Below are 24487 nucleotides of genomic sequence, written 5' to 3' on the forward strand. Positions count from 1 at the left end.
ATGGGGAAGTGGAGGAGAGTTTAATGGAGAAACTATTAACAATGATGTGGGCAAAGTTAAGGAAAATAAAAAAAAGAGCTGGTAACATTAGAGGGCAATTATCCACGAGGCCAGGTTTACCAGATTTAGTAAATAAAGACACAGGATGTCCAGTGACATTTGAATTTCAGAAAACAATAAAGTTTTTTTTAGTATAATTATGTCTCTTGCAATGTATGGTACCTATTTATACCAAAAGTGATTTGTCATTGATCTAAAATTCAAATTTTACCGGATGTTCTGTATTTTTCTGGCAACACTACCCTAGGCATGAGAGTATAGGAATGAGGGTGGTTATTGGAACACACAGGGTCGGAGATATTTGGAAAGGAAGGGCGGCCTAGTGGGAGTTACAACCTGCCTTACAGGAACAAAGCCAAATGGGACAGGGAATGAGCTGGAGAAATAAGGATTCTGAGCTTGCTCTCCTCTTCCTGTCTTCCAATTGTCTGCTGGTATCTCTGATTATTAGGACAATCCAGAAACTAGAGGCCAGATCAGCCTGTTGACTTGCTCCAATGGTTTCCATGGAGATAGGTCTTCCAGGGCATTGAGGAGGGCATGGAAAAAGGAAGAGCATGGATCTAGAAGGCAAACAGAAAGATACCTAGGATGCCTCCTGGGGATTTGAGCCTGAAGTCCAATCCTTACTGTTCAAAGAGTAGATTAGCAAATGTCAGAAAAGTGTCAGAATATTTGCTAGCACTCAACTTGAGACTTTTTCACTTGGAGCAAAGGTGAAAAAGAATGGGGAAAGAAAAAGGAAAAATAACTTTCTCATGAAGTGCCCCGTGTTATGTAACATCACGGCAAGGTAGCACCTAAAATTATGTGTGAACTTCTAATTTTATGTGTCCCACACTTTGGGAAACCTGCTAAGATAAAAGGCTCAAGGGGCAAGAGTAGGGTCAGGAGAGTGAGGCACTCACCTCAGATGCAAAATTTCAGGGGGCATCAAAAACCTTAGTAATCAAGATAAGTAACGGTCTAAATGTGTTATTTCTAAAAAATCAAAATTGATGCAAAAACTCCAAGATAAATGAAATATCAATATTTTCAATCAAGATGGGCCCCGTCCCTGCATTGCACAACTCAGCCTCACTTGTCTTCTGAATCTGGGTTGTGCTACTGTAGGTGTGTCTGGCGCTTGGTGGGTTTGTCAGTAACAAACTTGTCACATATGGTGGGTACGCCTTAATTCCCAAGATATTATTAGCAGCTATTTACCTTATTTGAAGTTCCCAACAACACACGAGAGAGTCAGGAATAGGAAAGTAACTCCTGTCATACAGTCCTAGTGTGTCCCAACCATTCATGTACCCGTGACCCTTTCTCAGTCTTGGGAAATGTTCTCAACACCCAACCATGAACTGATTGCTTCTAGCCTAATGGTTTTAAGTCAGAGACAGCTGGGTTCAAACCCTGTTTCTGCTTCTTAGAAAAGCATGACCTTGGGCAATTTGCAAATGTACCCTCCCTGAACTTCCAGGCCTCTATCTGCCCCCACTGCCTCCTGAACTCCCCTCCATTGAAGAGCCAGCTCTGCACCCACCGAAAGGTCATTTAGAACTTGGGAGGAGAAAGTCTCTTTTAGATTCTTCATTTTCTACTAAGCTCATTTGTGCTCATTCACGATGGTTGACTTATTTCCTTTCTCCTCCATGAAAGAAGCCAAGAGGAGACATGCTGAAGGCCAAAATAATACTTTTCCAACACATGCACAGAGAAGCAAAGAAAAAAGGGAAGAGAAAAGCAAATTTTCAGAGACAAGCAAAGACAAAACACCACATCGTCCCAGAGAGACTGAAAAAATGGCAGTCTGGGTTTCAGACGTCTTCCCTGTTCTGCTCTCCTGTCTGCCCTTGGCTTCCTTCCAAACACCACCTTACTTTTCCCTTAAGCTCATTGTGAAAGGTTTTCTTTTACTTTTAATCAAAGACAGTAATAAAAAAGAGGTTGGGCACAGTGGCTCATGCCTATAATCCCAGAACTTTGGGAGGCCCAGGCGCATAGAATACTTGAGGTGAGGAGTTCAAGACCAGCCTGGCCAAAATGATGAAACCCATCTCTACTAAAAATACAAAAATACAAGAATTAGCCAGGTGTGTTGGTGGGTGCCTGTAATCCCAGCTACTCAGGAGGCTGATGCAAGAGAATTGCTTGAACCCAGGAGGTGGAGGTTGCAGTGAGCCGAGATCCTGCCACTGCACTCCAGCCTGGGTGAGAGAGAAAGACTGTCTCAAAAAAAAGAAAGAAAGAAAGAAAGAAAAAGCTACTTTGATAGTCAATTGAATTGATTTACCTTATATCTCTTCTTGAAGTTCTCATTGCTGCTTCTCCTATTTAGAGTGAATTTCCCCCTCTACCAAGCAAAAAGTGAAATTGAGTTGTGTCATTCACAAAACATGACAAATAAATATCCATGACTGCTTCATCCGATTGTTCAAAAATACTCCTGGACACTTGCAGATTTCCTTATATAGACTTTAAAGCACATAATACTTTGTACTTCTGTGTACTTCCTGAGTTTCCTGAGTTTGAATGGAAGGAACAAAACATGCCAAAGTATATTTTTTAACACTCCGAAGGAGTGTGATTTCTGTGACCATGAACTCATTACGGGTTCCATTACTTTGAGAAGTGCTACTCTTTGGAAAACATGAATTGGGGAGTTTGGAGTCGGACATAGGGTACAAACTCCAGTGCTGCCACTTATATGCTGTGTGGTCTTGGACAAGAAGCTTAGTCTCTGAGGATCTTAGAGTCAAAACTTATAAAGTTGGAATAATATCTTCTCAGCAGTAGTTTTGTAAGAATCAAATAAGATAGTACATAGGAAGGAGGAATGAATCTAACTTCAATACACAGGATACAAGAAATGTCGCATTTGTTTCCCTGAATAAAATGTAATCTGCTAACAGTCTTCTGCATCTCAGCGATAAACAAATACACAAATATATAAAGGAATAGTCTATGCTGATCCTCCCAATTCCATTGGGATGGCAGGAAATACAATAATGGATCTCCCTCCAACTTGTGAAGGCACTAGAAGTCTTCCCAAGAGCAGAACTTCTGTTCAGGAGGCTCTTGGTTCTTACTGATGTGCTCCTTGAAGGAGGATTTATCTGTTGTTTCCATGCACAGCTTGAGTGCAGGTGCTTTGTGAGGCTGAGGGTCCTGGTACCTGGGGCTCTGCCTCCCTATGAGCGTCCTCCCCACAGCCACTTTCCTCTGGTATCTGTCTCCTCCCTGGTGCACTGTGAAAGAGTGAGAAGTGTGTCCCAACCATTCATGTACCCGTGACCCTTTCTCAGTCTTGGGAAATGTTCTCAACACCCAACCAGGAACTGGTTGCTTCTACATCCCAATATCCCAACCCCAGAGCCCTCTCCTTCCCTTGAAGACATGTTCAACTCTATGCAAATGTGCAGGCTGGCGATGATAATCTCACAGGCCATCGATGTGTTTTATTCTATTTTTTAAAAAGAATTTTTAATAGTTGTCAAGAGTTAAAAACTGGGTGGAAATAAAGTTCAGCACATACACAAAATGGATTACTAGGCAGCTGTTAAAGAAATAAGGAAGATTTGGCCAGGTGCAGTGGCTCACGGCTGTAGTCCCAGCACTTTGAGAGGCCGAGGCAGGTGGATCATCTGAGGTCAGGGGTTTGACACCAGCCTGGCCAACATGGTGAAACCCCGTCTCTACTAAAAATACAAAAATTAGCTGGATATGGTGGTGGGTACCTATAATCCCAGCCACACGGGAAACTGAGGCAGGAGAATCACTTGAACCCAGGAGGCGGAGGTTGGAGTGAGCCGAAATCGCGCCACTGCACTCCAGCCTGGGTGACAAGAGCAAGACTCTGTCTAAAAAAAAAAAAGAAAAGAAAAGAAAAAGGAAAAAAGAAAGAAATAAGGAGGATTTGTATAAAATGATTATAGAGTGATTTCTAGGAGATAGTGTCAGGTTAAAAGTAAAGCAAAGGGCTTAAAGAAATATATAGAATCTACCTTTTGTGTTAGAAGATGAAAAAAAGACAAAATGCGTATGCATTCACTCATCTTTCCAAAAAGAAACACAAAGGAAAAGCCAGAAAACTATGAAGTTGGCTACCTTCAAGAGCTGGCTAGGAGGAACAAGATGGAGTGGGTACAGAAGGGAGGAATGCTTCTCGGAGTAGGCTAGGAGGAACAAGATGGAGTGGGTACAGAAGGGAGGAATGCTTCTCGGAGTAGGCTAGGAGGAACAAGATGGAGTGGGTACAGAAGGGAGGAATGCTTCTCGGAGTAGGCTAGGAGGAACAAGATGGAGTGGGTACAGAAGGGAGGAATGCTTCTCGGAGTATATCCTTTATATAGTTTTGACTTCTGGAAGCATGTTAATGCTCCACCTGTTCAGAAAATAAAATAAAATAAACCAGGATGAGAAGAGACGAGTGGTAAAATCTATTGGTAACTTAGCATCAGTCAGTCACTTACACACTGGGGATCAATGTGAAACAAGACTCGACATGTGTCAAACAATCCTATACTTTGGGTTTGAGATGTACATTCCAACTCAGACCAAGCCCAGAGCCAATGGCTCCCGTATTTCTTTGGTCTCTCCCAGCAACTGAATAGAGATAGGCCCTTTCATCTAAGTGTTAAACGTTATGCCTTAGTATTGCCTATTTTGCAGATAGAAAGTTAAAAGCTATTTTCTCCCTTTGGACATTCTCTCTACTCCCTCCTCCACTGCCCTTGGTACCTTTAATCCTTTAGATTACCCCACTCTTGGAGGAAGGTTGACCCACTTCTCATTTGTTAATTCACTGAATTTCTTCTGGGTGGGCCACTGGGAACGGGGATGCAGGTTCACCTTGGACCCTGCCAGTGAAGCATTTACAAGGCGGCCAGATTGTCCAGTGCCAAGTATAACGCTCCCTCTGTGCTGTCCCAGAAGAGCCTGCCTCTTTCTTCACCCTGTGTCCTATTACTAGATGCTATTATCCTAGGCTCAGTACACTCTCTGTTCTAGGAAGAGGAGCAAGGGCAGAAATAATCCTTCTCCAAAGGTTAATATTTGTTGGGTATTCAAAATAAGATAGACTATAAACTCTTGTGGGTTTTTTCCCCCTAAAAGGCAGCCTTGGCCTCTCAAAGCCAATTTGAGGCAAGAACTCTGGGAAATCAAAAGCAGGGGTAAAGGGGCTTCTCTGGAAGATCATTTGGGAACTGGGTGACAGCTGGTGTGGAGAAAATAATACGGGTTTTGGAACCAGCCCACCTGGGTTGAATTCAGCTTTTCTATTCTCAAGCTGTATATGATCCCTTTACCTCTCAGCTTCTTATAAATAAGGGTAAAATTAAGATAAAAGGATTTTATACTTCAAAGGGTATTGTGTCCATTCATGAGACATATATTAAACATCGCAAACCACACAGCTATTCACTTATTAAAAATTATGTCTTGCTTTTCTCATCGATAAAGCTGGAAAGGAAGAACTATGCTGGATATTTTTCCCCTTAAAACATGGTCATTAAAAAATGTCTGATTATAAAAGCCATGTATGTTAACTGTAGAAAAATTAGAAAATACAGCAATGCAAAAATAAAATAAAAATTTCAGGACACCCATAAAATCACCAACCAGAGATAATCACCATGAAGACATTGATCTTTCCAAATCTTAATACTCAATACATATGCATATGTACATACCTCAAAGGTAAGATATATTATTTTACTTATATTATTTTTATCATATTATTTGGGGTGCTTTTTAAACCTGATCAAAATAGGCTTCCATGAATAATATTTTCAAAGATCCCACAGTTTTCAATTGTATGGATATAAAAAATAAATCTGTTATCTTGACTCCCATTATCAGAAGTTTAGATTTCCAGGTTTGGAGTATTTTAATTACTGCTGCAATGGAAATACTTAGAGCTGAAATATTTGCACATATATTTAATTGTTTACTAAGAATAGCTTTACTAAAAAGGGTCCAAAGTTTTATCTTGTTAAGGCTTTCGTCTCATATACCCAAATCACTCTCTCACATGTTTGTACCACTTTACACTTCCAAAAATACTCCACGCAGGTCCCTTACCCCATAGGTAGAACCAACTGAATTGTAGCATTCAAAGACACACAAACACACTCTCACACAATTTTGCAATCTGCTGGCAACAGCAGAAAGGTCAGCACTTAAAGTTTCATTTATTGAAGTTTATTTTTTCAGACACTTCTTGCTCACCAACTGGAACATTCTTAAATTGCTGCCCTGTCTTGGGCCTTTTCTAGGAATGATGATGGTCTTCTCAACTGAGCTGTGTCTATCTCAAAATGACTTCCACTTCTGAGCATATGCCTTCCCATGAAATCCCCAGTTAATACCCAGATGCCCAAAAATACAGATGGGAAAAAATTTCAAGTAGATTATGCAGTCCATCTGTTCCAATATTCTTCTTATGGGAATAATTTCATTTTGTGTATAATCAGAGAAAACTTGGTAAGATAAATTTACCTGGGACCCCATAGTTTTTTATTAAAAATAATAAAATCTTCATCTCCCCCCAAGAAGCTCTAGTGTGTTAACCAAGGTCAGGAAGAGCAGCTGCTCAGGAGGTCGTGGTTAACTTCCTTTGAGTTTTATTTCCAGAGCAAGTGTCGTAGAAAACCAGATTGTCTTTGAATATTCCCTTAGTACCTTTTCTTCTGTAGAATCTTTGGTATTCTTTTAAATACCCTGGTCTTTCTTAGTTTTATACCCATGTGTTCTTTCTTCATAGCAGAAGTTCCCAGGGCTTCAATATACCTTTTATTGATTTCCTTTCTCCTACCAAGTAGAATTATTTTCTGTTCTATTCCAAAAATTGCCTTCTCTTCTGGTTCCTATTAACTCAATGCCCCCAGTCTATTCATGATTGGGAGTTGAAGACTCAATATAAACTGTTTCCTTCCCTTTCTTGCCAGCTCATTCCCCTTCTTTACACATACACATTCAAGACCTATTCTTATCCATTAAGAAATGTGTAGGCATAGGCTGGGCAAGGTGCTCATGCCTGTAATCCCAGCACTTTGAGAGGCCAAAGAGGGAGGATTGCTTGAGACCAGCCTGGGCAACATAGTGAGACCCTGTCTTTACTTTTTTTTTTTTTTTTTTTTTTTTTTGAGAAGGAGTCGCTCTGTCACCCAGGCTGGAGTGCGGTGGCACAATCTCGGCTCACTGTAAGCTCCGCCTCACGGGTTCACGCCATTTTCCTGCCTCAGCCTCCTAAGCAGCTGGGACTACAGGCACCCACCACCACGCCTGGCTATTTTTTTTAAATATATATATATATTTTTTATTATACTTTAAGTTCTAGGGTACATGTGCACAACCACGCACACGTATGTTTATTGCGGCAGTACTCACAATAGCAAAGACTTGGAACCAACCCAAATGTCCAACAATGATAGACTGGATTAAGAAAATGTGGCACATATACACCATGGAATACTATGCAGCCATAAAAAATGATGAGTTCGTGTTCTTTTTTTTTTGTATTTTTAGTAGAGACAGGGTTTCACCATGTTAGCCAGGATGGTCTCGATCTCCTAACCTTGTGATCTGCCTGCCTCGGCCTCCCAAAGTGCTGGGATTACAGGCATGAGCCACCGTGCCTGGCCAATTTTTTTTTTTAATTAGCCAGGTGTGGTTGTATATGCCTGTAGTCCTAGCTCCTCAGGAGGCTGAGGTGGGAGGATCACTTGAGCCTGGGAGATCCAGGCTCCAGTGAGCTGAGATCACACCACTGCACTCCATCCTAGGTGACAGAGCAAGACCCTGTCTCTAAAGAAAAAAAAAATGTATAGACATAACTTCTGCCTTCTAAGACAAGACATGGTCACAGGCACACAGAGAGAAGATTCTACTGTCCTTATGTACTTAGCACTTCTCATTTCCCTATATTTGAACTGTTAAAATTTTTTTATTTGAACATTTCAGTAATCTTTTAGGACCTGTCCACCAAGCTTTTCCTTTGCCTCCTTAATTGTGCACACTAACAAGAAAGACACTTTAGTAGACATTAGTCACATTTTTTGGCTGCCTAGCAACGGAACCTCTTTACTATGTCTGGGGTATGCCGCACCTTGAGTCCCAGAAGTAGGAAGGCCCACATCCCATTCTAATATGGATGACATGAGGCATTGGCTTTGCCAGCCTCTCTCAAGTTTGGATACAGGCTTATGGTTCAAGTTCTACTGCAGATTCACAACCACCTTCATGGTTGAGGTTTTAGTAGCAACGTGGCAATGAAGCAGCAATGGTACCCCGTTTGGTGATGGCGGTGGTAGCAGAAATGGTAAAAGCAACATCCTTACCAGACAGGCATGATTTCAGCTGGGGTCCTAGCTGTTTCTCAACCTCCATTGTTTCAGCAGGCATCCAAAGCAGACTTCCCAGTCATCTGTGAGCTACCCAACATTCTTTCAATTGATCCCTTTCCTTAATATGTTAAATCAGTTTCAAGTAAGAACCTTCACTGGTACAAAAAAAAAAATTAATACCAAAGGAAGCACTTATGTCAAGTGAAGAGCAAATGAGCTCCAGGATTGACTTTTTGCAGCAGCTGAAAGATAGAAAAGTGGGAGGGAGTGTAGTTATTACAGAATATTACAGGCAGGGTAGATTCTACAGAACCTGCCCCCTAGTAGTCGGTACCATACTTGTGTTGCAAACCTTGATTTTGTTTGACCAAACACCACCATGCCTCACATTGCGTTATTGTTATTTTCACCTGTATTACTTTTTACTGCTTTACAAATGTAGTGTGTAAGCACACCTTGCTTTTTAGAGTTATTTATAAGAGCCATAAGCATGAGGATATTACAGCTGGCTTACAGTCATACAAGTTGTATGATGATAATTACAATTTAAATCAATGGGTTACAAACAGCAGGTGCCATCACTTCTCCACCCATAGCCCCGTCTCTCAACTCTCTACTGCTAAAGATGCTCACTGTGAATATCTGCTACTTCTTGCCTGAGGGCTTTTGCTATGGGAGCCTGGTTGGCCTGAAAGTAGAGCAAGCCAGAGGTTCTGAAAAGTTAATTCCTGTGAAAGCAGCCCTCAACCCATGAAAGAAGGGGAATTATTGGTGCATAAATATCCCAGCTTCACCAGTGGCTACGTAGAATAACTCAAAATACACATTTTCCCACCATCTTCCAGAATTCCCCAGTGGGGATTAGCCCCAGATACCTACTTGCTTGAAAATGAACCCTTTTCCTGTTTCTTTTCATTCCTTGTCTAACTTTTTTACTCCACTACCCGTGCCTCCTGGGATCCTCTCCTACTTGGCCTCAAATCCGAGTTGCAGGGTTCCTAATCTTGGTTTATCCTAAACTAAGACACCTGCACATCAGGCATCATTGCACCTTCACTGGTAAAGTGAATCTTTACATGTTGCATTGCAAGTGTGTTAGGGGATTGGCAGAATTGCCTGAATTTGCTCTCACACCTACCATACAAGTAAATTGATTTCCCAGCCTAATAAACTAAGGGTATAAGAGCAATTGCTACCCAGAAAAGGGGTGGATATAGCATGGTTTGGTGCAGTTCCTCTGGGCCCCAAAGCCCCTAACAGGAGCATAGATGCAGATGGCACTCTCCACATAGGGTTTCATTTTTCTGCAGCGGTTATATCCTCAAGCTTGTATCATGATCCCAGAAGAACTTACCATAACAATTGACATGCTGCTATTAAAGTAAATGTTGCAAACACCTTGTTTCGTGGTTGTTGAATGAAATGCAGCATCATTAAAGGCCATATCTCCTCTTGGAGAGGGATAGGGGGATAGGGTCAGCACCCAAAAGTAACTAAACAACATTCTGTCTCTACCTCTCCAGGATCACAGAAAGCAAGCCGTTTCGCCCTAGAAATGTACCTGCTTGAGAAGCTCTGCAGTGTGTTGAGGAAAGAAGCAATGATACCATGTGAGGGAAGTGCAATAGACTAGAAGTTGTGTCCCCCTCTCCAAATTTACATGAAATCTTCATCCCCAAGGTGATGGTATCAGGAGGTGGTGCCTTTGGGAGATGATTAGGTCAAGAGGGCAGAGCTCTCTTGAGTGGGATTAGTGCCCTTATAAAAGAGACCTGAAAGCCAGGCGTGGTGGCTCATGCCTGTAATCTCGGCACTCTGGGAGGCCAAGGCAGATCATCTGAGGTCGGGAGTTCGAGACCAGCCTGGCCAACATGGTGAAAACCCATCTCTACTAAAAATACAAAAATTAGCTGGGCATGGTGTCATGCGCCTGTAATCCCAGCTACTCAGGAGGCTGACGCAGGAGAATCGCTTCAATCCCGGAGGCAGAGGTTTCACTGAGCCTAGATCGCGCCACTGCACTCCAACCTGGGTGACAGAGTGATACTCCGTCTCAAAAAACTAAACTAAAATAAATAAATTTAAAAAAGAGGCCTGAGGGAGACCCCCTCGCCCCTTCCACCATGTAAGGACACAGCTGGAAGGCACCATTCTATGAACCAGGTAACAGATCCTCACCAGACATCAAAACTGCTGGTACCTGAATCTTGGACTTCAGCCTCCAGAACTGTGAGAAATAAATCTCTGTTGTTCCTAAGCCACTCTGTTCATGGTGTTTTGTGATAGCAGCCCACACGGAGTGAGCGAGCAGCCTGGGTGACTCACACTGCCTGGGGATGGGCATTAGCAGTAATGTCCTGGGTGTATGTATTGGAGACTCCAGTCTTTAGTACCTGCATGTACAGGTAGTCTGTGTCCCCCCCATCACTGATTCTCCTGATCCAAGTGTCACTCCGTCCCCCCATGCACCTCATCTTCCTGCCTGCTCAGTTCCACTGCGGAAATGATTGAGTTAAATCCTTAAGATAAAAAATAAACTTTGCTCACAATGACCAACTAGATAAGCAGGCACGTGCGATGCCAAAACTCAAAATCAGTATCTGGGAGACTGTCTCTATTTGGAAAAGGAGAGGTGTATTAAATTAAAGTGTGTCCTTTGATTTTTCCCTCAACAAAATATGGCAGTCTCTAAAACAAAATTGCCCAGAATGATTTAGTAGCCTTCTAACATCAGCTTCAAATGTATTCAAGTGTCTGCAATGAGACCTGCATGAAACAGACCTCTGAGCTCATCCAAAGGACAAACAGTATTCCAGGTTGGGAACATTCCCCTGGTGTGTATTGTCACATCAATAGCTATCATTTCTGATCAATGTCATTTCTGCAAAGAGAGCCCTTGTGTGCCAGGCCACTGCCAATAGAGAGGACTAATGTGACCTCAGCCTCTGGGCTGGAAAGTCCCTTGAGCATCAATTAGTCCAAGGACCTTCTTTTACCAACCAAAACAAGGACATTTCCAAAGTCACACAGGCAGCAAGTCAAAACCACAGGCTACCTTGCTCCCAGAAACCAAGGATCCATGGCTTACAACAGGGTGGTTCAGGCCGGGTGCAGTGGCTCATGCCTGTAATCCCAGCTCTTTGGGAGGCTGAGGCAGGTGGATCATTTCAGGTCAGGAGTTTGAAACAGGCCTGGCCAACATGGTGAAACCCCATCTCTACTAAAAATACAAAAATTAGCCAGGCATGGTGATGGACGCCTGTAATCCCAGCTACTTAGGAGAATGGGGCAGGAGAATTGCTTGAGCCCAGAAGGCGGAGATTGCAATGAGCAGAGATAGCGCCACTGCACTCCAGCCTGGGCAACAGAGCAAGACTCCATCTCAAAAAAATAAATAAATAAAAATTAAAAAATAAAATAAATTTTAAAAAAAGGCCGGGCACGGTGGCTCACACCTGTAATCCCAGCACTTTGGGAGGCTGAGGTGGGCAGATAATGAGGTCAGGAGTTCGAGACCAGCCTGGCCAATATAGTGAAACCCTGTCTCTACCACACCAGTAGTCCCAGCTACTCAGGAGGCTGAGGCAGGAGAATCACTTGAACGTGGAAGGCAGAGGTTGCAGCAAGCCGAGATCAATCATGCCACTGCACACCAGCCTGGGCAACAGTGCAAGATTCTGTCTCAAAAAAAAAAAAAAAAAAAGAACAGGGTGGTTCAACTTTGGCACTATTAACATTTTAGGCTGGCTCATTCTTTGTTTTAGGGCTGTCTTGTGCCTTGCAGGATGTTTAGCAGCATCCATGGCCTGTACCCACCAGATGCTTGTAGCACTACTGGTAACAACCAAAAATGTCTTCAGACACTGCCAGTGTCCCCCAAGGCGTAAAATCACCTCTGACTTAGAGAAAACATTGCACATTGGAGCCATATGGGCTAAATTTGGCTCACAGACATGTTTTGTTTAGCCTATGTAATATGTCAAAATTTTATAAATTTGGTATATTTCACATAATGATTCAGACTTTTGGCCTCTCAGAAACACCTGGAAGCCCCAGCAACCCTGAGCTCACATTTTCACATTACAATGATGGATCAAAGTTGAGTTTTTTGTTTGTTTGTTTTTTGAGACAGAGTCTTGCTCTGTCGCCCCGGCTGGAGTACAGTGGTGTGATCATGGTTCACCGTAGCCTCAACAACCCAGGTTCAAGCAATTCTCCTGTGGCAGCCTCCCCTCCTGAGTAGCTGGGACTACAGGCACATGCCACCATGCCCAGCTAATGTTCGCATTTTTTTGTAGAGACAGGATCTCACTATGTTCCCCAGGCTGGTCTCAAACACTTGGGCTCAAGTGATCCACCTGTCTTGGCCTCCCAAAGTGCTGGGATTACAGGCTTAAGCCACCATGCCCAGTCACTATCTCTTTTAGAATGCCCTCTGCACTCCGGTTTGTCACAGTCCCCACCACTCTCTGTTACGTCCCACAACAGGCCCACTTCATTTGCTTCATAATGTTCTCGGGCCTGGATTTAAAGTTTTCTTAAAACAATTTGTGGTATATTTTATCTTAAGTAAGCCCCTCAGTTCCTTGAGGTCAGAGTCATGTTATTTTTTTCTTTTGTTCCTTCTACAATGCCTAACCTTGAGCAGACACTTAGAAATAGTTATCCATTTATTTATCTATAGCAGTTTTCCCCAAAAGATATCCTGCAGAATGCTAATCTTGTTAACTTCAAGGGCAAAGGGCTGGAAGTCAAATAAGTTTCAGTAAAGCTGTATTCTGCATACCTATGTAGAGATTCAAGGGTTATGCTAAGACTCTAAATCTACATTAAAGAAAGCTGCTTAACTGTATTTGACCCAGAGTGTCTCAGGCTAATTTGACCACAGACCCTCCTTTTACCCTGGCATCCATCAACATTTAGGAAACCATTGTTTCGTTGAATAGACTTTGGAAACCACTTAACTAAACTCTAACCATTTCAAATTAGACACAGGTGTTTAATATTAAGCGATATGACAAAGGCAGTTACAAAGTACTAACATGTAAAGAGTTTTTTTCTAAGCATAGACATTTATTTCAATCAACTGTTTTAAATTTCTCCACATATTTGTGAAGACAATGTGATCAATGTCTACACTTCACAGATTAGAAAATGAAGCAACAGGCCAGGCACGGTAGCTCACATCCATAATCCCAATACTTTGGGGGGCTGAGGAGGGTGGATCTCGAGGTCAGGAGTTCGAGATCAGCCTGGCCAAGATGATGAAACCCTGTCTCTACTAAAAATACAAAAATTAGCCAGGTGTGGTGGTGGGTGCCTGTAATCCCAGCTACTCGGGAGGCTGAGGTGGGAAAATCGCCTGAACTCGGGAGGTGGAGGTTGCAGTGAGCCAATATCTCACCACGGCACTCCAGCCTGAGTGACAGAGAAATATTCCGTCTCAAAAAAAAAAAAAAAATGAAGCAACAGAAAGATTAAGGAACTTATTCATGGTTACATAGCTAGGAAAAGGTCAAGCCAGGAACAAAGCCTGTCCGATCCCAAGGCATATGCACGTACCCTCTATTTACATTGTCTTGCCTCCCTGAAACGTCGCACCATGTTCTCTATGTGTCTGCCTCCCCACTCAAGACAGGTGCCAGGCCTTATTCATGAAGGAAGCAGCCAGGAAATTATTGTCCATTGATCAACTGTTATGCATGGGAAATAATACTTGGAAGAGCTTGGCATGGTATCGCATGCAGAATTAGATATTCTAATACTCATTTATTGGGCAATTCTCTTAACCTTTCAGAGCCTAAAATTCACATAGGTAGGAAATGGGAAAACTGGGTTCTGAACAAGTCCTGGAAACAAGGTATGTGTTCCTTCTACCTTCCTTAGTGCATATCAAGAATGTAGAATTGGGCCAGGCATGGTGGCTCACGCCTGTAATCCCAGCACTTTGGGAGGCCAAGGTGGGCAGATCACCTGAAGTTAGGAGTTCGATACCAGCCTGACCAACATGATGAAACACTGTCTCTACTAAAAATACAAAAATCAGCTGGGCATGGTGGCAGGTGCCAGTAATCCCAGCTACTACTTGAACTTGGGAGGCGGAGGTTGCAGTGAGCTGAGATCGTGCCACTGAACTCCAGCCTGGGTGACAGAGCAAGACTTTGTCTCAAAAAACAAACAAACAAAAACAAAACAAAACAACAACAACAAAAAATAATGTAGAATTGGATGAATGATTGGATAGATGGATGATTGGATGATTGGGTGGATGGACTTCTTCCCATTTGCTTTGTGGAAAGCACCCCATTAGGCTCTGTGAAGAGAAGGGGCATACTAAAAGGAATAGGACAGGATTTCTGAAGAACATTTCCCCATTTCCTGGGATTTAAGCCTGCTACCCTCAGAACAGGAAAGGCAAAATGTGCCCTTTTCATGGTGTGTATTTTCAGTTACATCGAGGTCTTGTAGCTTCACAGTCATTACTCCAAGGAAGCCCCAACCAACTGGATATAGGCCAATTCAACAATAAAAGGAACAAAACTTTCAGGGACGTCAGCTCTTAGCCTCAACCAGAGACATCAGGGAAACAAGAGAGTGAATTAGCTGGAGGGCTGGTTCATCCTGATTTGTAGTATGATGATCTCAGCTTGTAAGGTGGAAAAAACAGTGCAGGGGAGGAATTCGTCCCCTTTCTGGTTTCTGTTGGACCCTATTTGAGGAGTAAATGCTTTGTTTATTTCTGAACCTGAATTTTACGTCCCCATCCCATTACTCATCATGATCTATAGCAAAGTACTTCAGGGAAAACACAGCTCTCTGCAGTGCTTGGAAGAAGCAGGCAGCATTATTGTGCGGTGATTCATACAAGAAAACACACAGGGGCCAGACACAGTGGCTCACGCCTGTAATCCCAGCACTTTGCGAGGCCGAGGTGGGCGGATCACCTGAAGTCAGGAGTTCAAGACGAACCTGGCCAACATGGTGAAACCACGTTTCCACTAAAAATACAAAAATTAGCCAGGTGTGGTGGTGCACGCCTGTAGTCCCAGCTACTCAGGAGGCTGATTTAGGAGAATCATTTGAACCTGGGAAGTGGAGGCTGCAGTGAGTCAAGATTCTGCCACTGCACCGCAGCCTGGGGTGACAGAGCCAGACTCCATCTCAAAAAGAAGAGGGAGGGGGAGGGGGAGGGGGAGGAGGCAAAGAAGAAGAAGAAGGAGGAGGAGGAGCAGGAGGAGGAGGAGGAGGAGAAATGGAAGAGGAAGAGAAAGAAAAGAAGTAGAGAAAAAAATCATACAGCATCACACTAGGGGGAGGACCCTAGATAATATTCAAGGGGAGGGGTACAAGAAATCACTCAGAAATTATCTTTCAGCATGAGTGAGATTTCAAAAACAAACTACATGATTTAAATTCCTTAGTCCTATGTTGTATATATTCCTCTTTACTTGACCAACCATGTTTACCAGATGATACTAAACAATTGATAAGATCATCTCCACATGGATAACAGCTGCTTATGGAGATGAGTAAGAGCAGGTGAAATGTTTCTAATTCTATTCATACATGAGCAGATTAATAAAGAGCTAAAATGGTGTTCAGGGTCTTTTGAGTAGCACTTCTGGTTAGGGTTTTCCTGTTAACATCCATTATAAAATTGCAGCTGGATCCCTATGGAGAGAAAACTCCAACAGGGTGAAAGTGTATCTTACAGAGGAGTTGTGAGAGGGAAGCATTGAATCCCAGGGACTGGGATTCTTGGGTAATGTTTTGTTGTAGGGAGGCCATGGGGACTCCTCAATACTCCACACAGTCTATCATTCATTTATTTAATGCCGTTCAGTGGCATCTGTGGAAGATACTGCCACACCTCCTAATGTTATCTGTCCCTTTCCTCATTAATTGTAGAACCTTAGCTTTTACTTGGACATTGTTACTTAGCTAAGAAAAAACTAGGTTTCCCAGCCTCCTTTGCAGTGGGATGTGGCCATGTGACTAGGCTCTGGCTAATATGAGGTAAGCACATGTATTATGGTGGAGTCCTGAAGTGCCCTTAAGATGAAAGCTGTGGGTCTTTCTTCCCCTCTCACGCATCTCTGTCCTGTCACCCAGCACATAAATGTGATGGCTATATCTTAAACTATGAGAATGGAGGCCAGTGATTCATGACCTGGAGTACAGAGCAGGAAGGAACATTGATCCTTGATGATAATGTACAGCCTCCATCCCATCCTAATGTATTTTATATTCTTTAAGCCAATTTTTATTTTATTATTATATTTTGTTGTCTGTAGCTGAACCTAATACATTACCATCGCTTTCATAGAGAAGCTTTTACTGACCATGCAGATAGCCCCTTGTATTTCCCCTTTACAGCACTTATTGAACTGGTAAATGACTAATTACTTACATGATTTTTTGTTTGTTTGTTTAATATTTTCAGCAGAGATGGTCAGTGCCCAACCTACCCCGTCTTGGATCTCATCATTGCCATGCACAACGACCCCATGGCTTCCAAGTACAAACACCTGCAACTCTTTCAGGACAGCTTTGTCTGGCTGCCTATTCCCAAACAGCCCATGTGCATGGCAGGCTAGAAGTGGCAGATGGCTAGTGTCCCACAGAAACAGTCCTCAACTAAGGACTAACAAGAGTTGGTGGATTCTCCATTTTCTTTGCCTCTTGATGGGGATACATCTGAGGTGTGCTATACGCTGTCTCCTAGAGTTCCCCAGCAGGATTTAAGCAGGTTATAGCAGTGATAACCTGCTAAGTAATACACCTCATATTGGCTTCTTTCCTACCCTATCTCACCTTCACAGACCTCTTCCAGTGCTTCCTGGGATCACTTCTCAAGCCATTTGTATGCAAATCTTCAAATTAACAAAGGTTTGCTCCTGGGCAACCCAATATATACCTCCTCAACAGGGCTGATAACTCCATTAGGACTGAGAATATATTTGTCTTATTCACCATGTTATCTCCAGCATTTAGCAATAGCACAAGGTCACCACTCAAAAGGTGATAAGTATCAGTGCACTTTTTTTCCCCTCAGACACAACTAGAGTTTACCATGTAAGACCGGTCCTACAAAGTGTAGACAGGAAGTGTATACTGCCACCATCAGGATGGGCTGCACACTTCTCTAGCACTTCTCTGAAAAATAATGTTGTGCTCATTGGCAATTAACCACAAACTATAAGAAATTATGGCACAAATCCTCTAATATAACTCCCTGGATTTTGTTAGGATATTTCAACGGCCAGAATCTTTTACCTCTCTCCATTACTGACCTCCTAAATTTGTCTCCTTTTTCTTAACCTATTTGATGGCATTCTTGTGAGTAAAAGAGCAACAAATAAAACCATAAGCATTGAAGTGTGGTGGTTAAGAACATGCATTTCAAAGTCAAATAGCTCCCATTTGAAATCTCAACTCCGCAATTTGTTTAGGAAGTAATTTTGGGAAAGTTACTCAGTTTATATCAAATTTTCTCCTCTGTAAAGTAGGGATAATAGTCCTATAGCATAGGATTATTTTAAAGATGAAATATGTACAACAAATGATTCTAATTGTATTGAAGAGAACACAATGCAACAAATATTATTAAAGTATATAGTTAAAGACATTGACCCTCTTCCTTAAATAACATTTCTCTGGGAAGTTACTGAACCATTCCAAATAATTTAGAAAACGATGTCTAAAAGTGTACTGTGTCCAGAATTGGTGGGTTCTTGGTCTCACTGACTTCTAGAATGAAGCCACGGAGCCTCACAGTCAGTGTTACAGCTCTTAAAGTGACGCGTCTAGAGTTTGTTCCTTCTGATGTTCGGATGTGTTCGGAGTTTCTTTCTTCTGGTGGGTTCGTGGTCTCACTGGTTCAGAATTGAACCTGTGAACCTTCACGGTAAGTGTCACAGCTCTTAAGGCAGCGCGTCTGGAGTTGTTCGTTCCTCCCGGTGAGTCCGTGGTCTTGCTGGCTTCAGGAGTGAAGCTGCAAACCTTTGTGGTGAGTGTTACAGCTCATAAAGGCAATGTGGACCCAAAGAGTGAGCAGCGGCAGGATTTCTTGCAAAGAATTAAAGAACAATGCTTCCACAGTGTGGAAGGTGACCCCAGCGGGTTGCCACTGCTGGCTCAGGCAGCCTGCTTTTAGTCTCTTATCTGGCCCCACCCACATCCAGCTGATTGGTAGAGCCCAGTGGTCTGTTTTGACAGGGCGCTGATTGGTGCGTTTACAATCCCTGAGCTAGACACAAAGGTTCTCCACGTCCCCACTAGGTTAGCTAGATACAGAGTGTCGACACAAAGGTTCTCCAAGTCCCCACCAGAGTAGCTAGATACAGAGTGTCCATTGGTGCATTCACAAACCCTGAGCTAGACACAGGGTGCTGATTGGTGTGTTTACCAACCTTGAGCTAGATACAGAGTGCTGATTGGTGTATTTACAATCCCTGAGCTAGACATAAAGGTTCTCCAAGTCCCCACCATACTCAGGAGCCCAGCTGGCTTCACCCAGTGGATCCTGCACCGGGGCTGCAGGTGGAGCTGCCTGCCAGTCCCGTGCCGTGCGCCCGCACTCCTCAGCCCTTGGGTGGTCAATGGGACTGGGTGCCGTGGAGCAGGGGGTGGCGCTCGTCGGGGTGGCTCGGGCTGCACAGGAGCCCACGGAGCGGTGGGGGGAGGCTCAGGCATGGCGGGCTGCAGGTCCCGAGCCCTGCCCCGCGGGAAGGCAGCTAAGGCCCCGGGAGGGCAGCGACAGTGGGCCGGCAGTGCTGGGAGACCCAGCACACCCTCCGCAGCCGCTGGCCCGGGTGCTAAGCTCCTCATTGCCGGGGGTCGACAGGGCCGGCCGGCCGCTCCGAGTGAGGGCCCACCAAGCCCACGCCCACCCGGAACTCCAGCTGGCCCGCAAGCCCTGCACGCAGCCCCGGTTGCCGCTCGGGCCTCTCCCTCCTCATCTCCCCGCAAGCTGAGGGAGCCGGCTCTGGCCTCGGCCAGCCCAGGAAGGGGCTCCCACAGTGCAGCAGCGGGCTGAAGGGCTTCTCAAGCATGGCCAGAGTGGGCGTCAAGGCCAAGGAGGCCCCGAGAGTGAGCGAGGGCTGTGAGGGCTGCCAGCATGCTGTCACTTCTCAGTACTAAGATTGTTTCCCATATTTTCTTACTCAAAGACTTTACCTCTATTAGGGGTTCCTATATCTGGCCTTCTACATCCCCCCCCCCCCACACACACCCCCATGTGCACATACCCTGCCCCAGACCATTTGCAAGGTAACAGAGCTGAGCTGTAATACTCTGTTTTACCATCAGTGGCCACTGTTTGACATTATGTACAATGATGTACATAATGCACATTATTCTAAAATAATGTAAGAAATTCCACAACGGAGGCTCTGAGTGAATGTCCAAGGAATCAATTTTACAAATTAAAAATTGATTTATTGTGTTTATTTGGAGATATGCCATGCACTGTGGCTCTTTCCACGTTCCACCGGGGAGGACCAGAGTTGGGAATACTTAACAATAGTGGTATATAGGACTCAGAAGAGGGTATCTCCCCACCCCCCCACAAGCAGCACAGACTGTGGTGGGTTCTCTCTGTGTTGTTGTGATAATCAGCTGCCTACCAATTATAATCTGGGGTTTGTAAACAGCCAGAAGATTCCCTTGGAGGGAGTAATTATATTCCCTTTAACACGCTGTAAGACAAACACTTTCTCTTAAACATGCTGTGTGCTGACTACAAAGTAGCTTTACTTTACTAATGCCAAAGGAAAACAAACACTCAGAACCAAGGCAAGGGACCTTGGTGGTACAGAGATAGTAGGCGGTGAAAAAAAAGAGCAGGGAACATTAAAAAATGCCATGGAGTATTGTCAATCAGGGGCAGAACTGGTTTGGCCTGTCCATATAAACATGCATGATGAGATGTTAAGAGCACAGATTTGGAGTTGGTCTTCTATCTCATTATAACTAGCATGTTCCTTTGAGCACAATAATTCATCATGTTAAGATTCATTTTCATTTTCCTCTTCCATAAAGTGGGAATAGGAATTCTTACTCATGAGATTATTTTCAGAATCAAATTAAGAAATATACCTACAGTGTCTAGAACAGTAGACACCTCCAAAACAATAACATATATTGCAGATATTATTGGTGCCAAAGCTATGTCTCCTTGGAATTCATCATTCCATGTATAAAATGATAGCTTCCTGCAAAGAGCATCCACACTTCTCTGCCTGAGGATTCTCTCAGCCCAAGTACATGGGACAGGATGGAAATGTCAAGGAGTTAACAATTCCAGGAACAGTTCTTGACCAATCAAGCATAGACTTTAGTGAATAAATACCTATGTCCTCACTCCTTGGGTGAGACAACTCTGAGACTTGTTCTACACTGTCTCTCAAATGTCCCCTGCGGGTTTGAGCTCTAATTGTCCACTGCGGTAATCTGCTTATTAATACATCTTATTTTGGGTAGTATCAATTTTCTGTCTCACTTTCCTACTTCCCAGCCAGAGCTTCCTGGGATTACTTCCAAAATAAACGACGGGTGTTCAAATTCTTGTTTCAGGATAGAATCCAGCCTAAACACTGTATCTCACAATGTAAACAAGACAAACAATTTGGACAATTGGATTCACAATAAAATGTTCAATTCACTAACCAAGCCCTATTCAGGCTTCTTTTAGCCCTCTTCCTTCCATCCCACAGCCATTGCCTCAGTTGGGACCATTCTCATTTGTTTTGTTTCTTTTTGGGGATTTTTTTTTTTTTTTTTTTTTTTTTTTTTTTTTTTTTTGCCTGCACTTAGTCTCTAACTGATCTCGATGCTTCCAGTAACTCTATCATCTAATCCATCACCCACTTACTGTCAAAGTTATTATCCTAAAATGCAGTTCTGGTAATGCTCTTCCCATGTTTTTGTTTTCTAAGCCTTTATGGCACCAATTGCCTCTGTGATTATGTCTTAAATTTTATAACCTGGTATGTGAGAACTTTCAAAAGCTGGTCCCAATCAACCCTTCAGCCTCATCTCCAATGATTGCTAAATACAGCCAATGTTCTGCCTACATAGAACAAACCAGAATCTCAAAAGCCCTTTTACCTGTTACCTTTCTGTGTATTTGAATGAGCTTGTGACCTTTTCTGCCAGAAGAACCTGCCTTATCCTTCAAGGTCTAGCCCAAATGTTCCCTCCTCCATGAGAACTTCTCCAACTCTCTGGACCAGTTTTTCAACAGGCTGCCTCTGTGCATATTCTACTATGTACCAATCATGTATTAAGCCCTGGGAAAACCACGCTGGATAAAAGTAGAAATAGCTCTTGCTCACATGAAGTTCACAGTTGGATAAAGGAAACAGATATTATTAGGTAAACATATAAAAGTTGGCTACAAAGGGACATAAGTGTCTATAGTCAGGGAGGATACCAATCTGGACGTTGGAGTGCCTCCCAAAAGGAATGGACCCTTGAGGTGAGAACGAAGTAGGAGTTAACACCAGATAAAGGAGATGGAACACATACCCCAAGCCAAGGGGACAGCAGGTGCAGAACCCTGTGGAAGGAGGGAAAATGGCAATCGTCTTTTTTTTTTTTTTTTAAGGAATAGAAGACCAGGGCATTTAAAGCAGTGAGGCACAGGAAGAATGGGGGGAGAAAAGAGGCAGCACTTATATCATTCATTGTACCACATTTGTTGACCGTGTCCTTCCTGCCTCATGCTCTGAAATTGACCTTTTCCAATATAAGGACCATGTCTCACTGAAATCATATCCACCCCAGCACTTCACACAATACAGAAAAAAAAATCAATGTACCCAATTTATAGATGAGTGTGTTGAGGCTCAGGAAGGTTGAATGAGTTGCCCAAGATCTCAAGGCTGGCAATGGCAATAGCAACTATAATAGAATATAGACCTACTTCCTCAACTGCATCTCTTTCCTTAAACTGCCCCTAGGAAAACCACCTCCTTCCCCATTATTTTATTTCAGAAAATCCAAGTTTTTCTATGAGCTGTTTTCCTCAAAGAGCCTGATAACAAAACAAAACGCCAGTTACTACTCTGTGTATGTGCATGCATGTTGGGGAGCGGGTACACATTGGTCTTCCGGGGATCAGAACATGAACAGGATCCTTTCTGGTACAGGATTCTTGTCTGAAGCCTCTTTAATAGCCCGAAATGGTGTGGGTGGTGAGAATTCGCCGTCGTAAGGAAGCCCCTGGTGATACCCAGCAAAGAGCATCCCGGCTGACCCTGCAGGTCTGGAGTGAAAAGACCCTGCACTGGACTCTTCAGGGCAGTGAGCGGGATCTCTAGTTCCCTGCTTCCCAAACCTCTGCCCTTCCACCCAAAACTGGCTGTTTGAGAAACGACCCAATTTCCCGACTATCCCGCCCAGCCTCGAAGATGGGAGGGAGAGAGGGCAACCTTGTCGCGGGAAGGCATCCTCCAGGCCCAGACATTAGTCTCGGTCCATTTCAAGGCACACGAGCCTGTGCCGTATATAACCAAGTACTGGGCCCACAGGAAGGGGGATGACAAGGTGGTCTCTCTAGGCTCGTTTTAGTCACAGATCTTCGGCAAATTTGGGTTTAGGGCCGCGATCCCGACCCTAATTTGGGACTATTTCAGGAACTGGAGTTGAGGCTTCGTTGGGACAGGAAAGAAGGGTGGGGCGGGGGTGAAACGCTTAGGGCACCGCTCTTGTGAGGATTACGGCGGAGGCTGTGGACCGCGGCGGCGCTAGCAGAGGCTGCAGCCATTGCACAGCCGAGCATCCCACATTCAACAGGAGGAACCCGCGGGAGAGGAGCCCCAGTCCTCCAGCGCCGCAGCCACCGCAGCCCGTGCGCCCCGCGCCCTCGAGCGCCATGGCCAAGGAAGGCGTGGAGAAGGCGGAGGAGACGGAGCAAATGATCGAGAAGGAGGCAGGCAAGGAGCCGGCGGAGGGCGGCGGCGGCGACGGCTCGCACCGCCTCGGGGACGCCCAGGAGATGCGCGCGGTGGTGCTGGCCGGCTTCGGGGGGCTCAACAAGCTGCGGCTCTCCAGGAAGGCCATGCCCGAGCCTCAGGACGGCGAGCTCAAGATCCGCGTCAAAGCCTGGTCCAGTATCCGCGCCTTTCTCGCTTTCTCTCTTTTTGCGCGCTGGGCGCTGGGGAGGGGGTGGGAAAGCTGCGGCTGGGATGCTGCCCGGGTAGAACCGCCGCGCGCACCCCCTCCACGCCCTCGCCCGGGTCTCAGAGCCTCCCCGGGCCAAAGCTGGGGAGGATGCAGAGGGGCGGCCTCCCCAAGCCAGATCTAGGGGTGACGGGAGGAGAATGTGAGCTCCTGGGCGCGGGGAGAATGCTGGCGCCCAGGCACCCCAGGTCTGAAAGATTGCGCTACGGGAGTTCTCCGTCTGAGAGGACAACTCAGCTTTCGCACAGGGGGGGTTGATGCTTAACAGAATTAAAAATATATGTATTAAGAACCGCAAGCCCACTGTGTGCCAGCCGCCGTTGGTAGTTTTACACATGCGATCTTATTTAATACTTCCTGGGACCTAATGAGTCAGGTGCCATCATGATCCGTTTACAGGTAAGAAAGCCGCCGCTCAGAGAGAATGAGTGATTTGCCCAAGATCAGTCAGCTGCCACTAAGTGGCTTGGCCGAGAATTTCATACATGATCTTTTTTCACCTCTATGTTGTTGTCCTGAAGGGCCTGGGACAGGGTGCAGGGCTGGATTCCGCCTCCTGCACACTTTCTTCCCCGTAGCCTGACGGGGAAAGGAATTAGGAAGGAAGAGGGTCGCTACCTTGCACCCAAGCTTGGTGAGGGTGGAGACCAGGGCTGCAGCGCAACCCCCTCCATATCCCTCTCCATCCTCTGTTTCTCCGAGAGGGGAAAAAACCCTGATCAGTCTCCCCGGAATTCCTGCTCCCATCTCAGAAGAAGCTCAGCTCTCTAAGCTGCCCTCTATTCCCCATTCCCCCTGGGGGAACTTCTCCAGGCCCTCACGCTCAGCTGAAATTCCCGGGGAGAGTTTAAGCCTCTCTGTGTGCGGGCACTGTAATTTCCCTGAAGTTCTGGGAAGAGCTTACC

The 24487-nt window shown here is 44.6% G+C and overlaps 1 protein-coding gene across 1 annotated transcript in view; it reads left to right on the plus strand.

Moving 5' to 3' along the window:
* The first annotated feature begins 23154 nt into the window (after positions 1 to 23154).
* VAT1L (vesicle amine transport 1 like) overlaps positions 23155 to 24487 on the plus strand; it is a 191495-nt gene continuing 190162 nt past the window's right edge. Inside the window, exon 1 of the mRNA XM_001139539.8 lies at positions 23155 to 23507. Coding sequence (XP_001139539.2) covers positions 23275 to 23507 — 233 coding nt within the window. The 5' untranslated portion in view covers positions 23155 to 23274. The remainder of the gene's footprint in view (positions 23508 to 24487) is intronic.

This window comes from Pan troglodytes, chromosome 18 (genome assembly GCF_028858775.2).
Source record: "Pan troglodytes isolate AG18354 chromosome 18, NHGRI_mPanTro3-v2.0_pri, whole genome shotgun sequence".
Lineage (NCBI taxonomy): Eukaryota > Metazoa > Chordata > Mammalia > Primates > Hominidae > Pan > Pan troglodytes.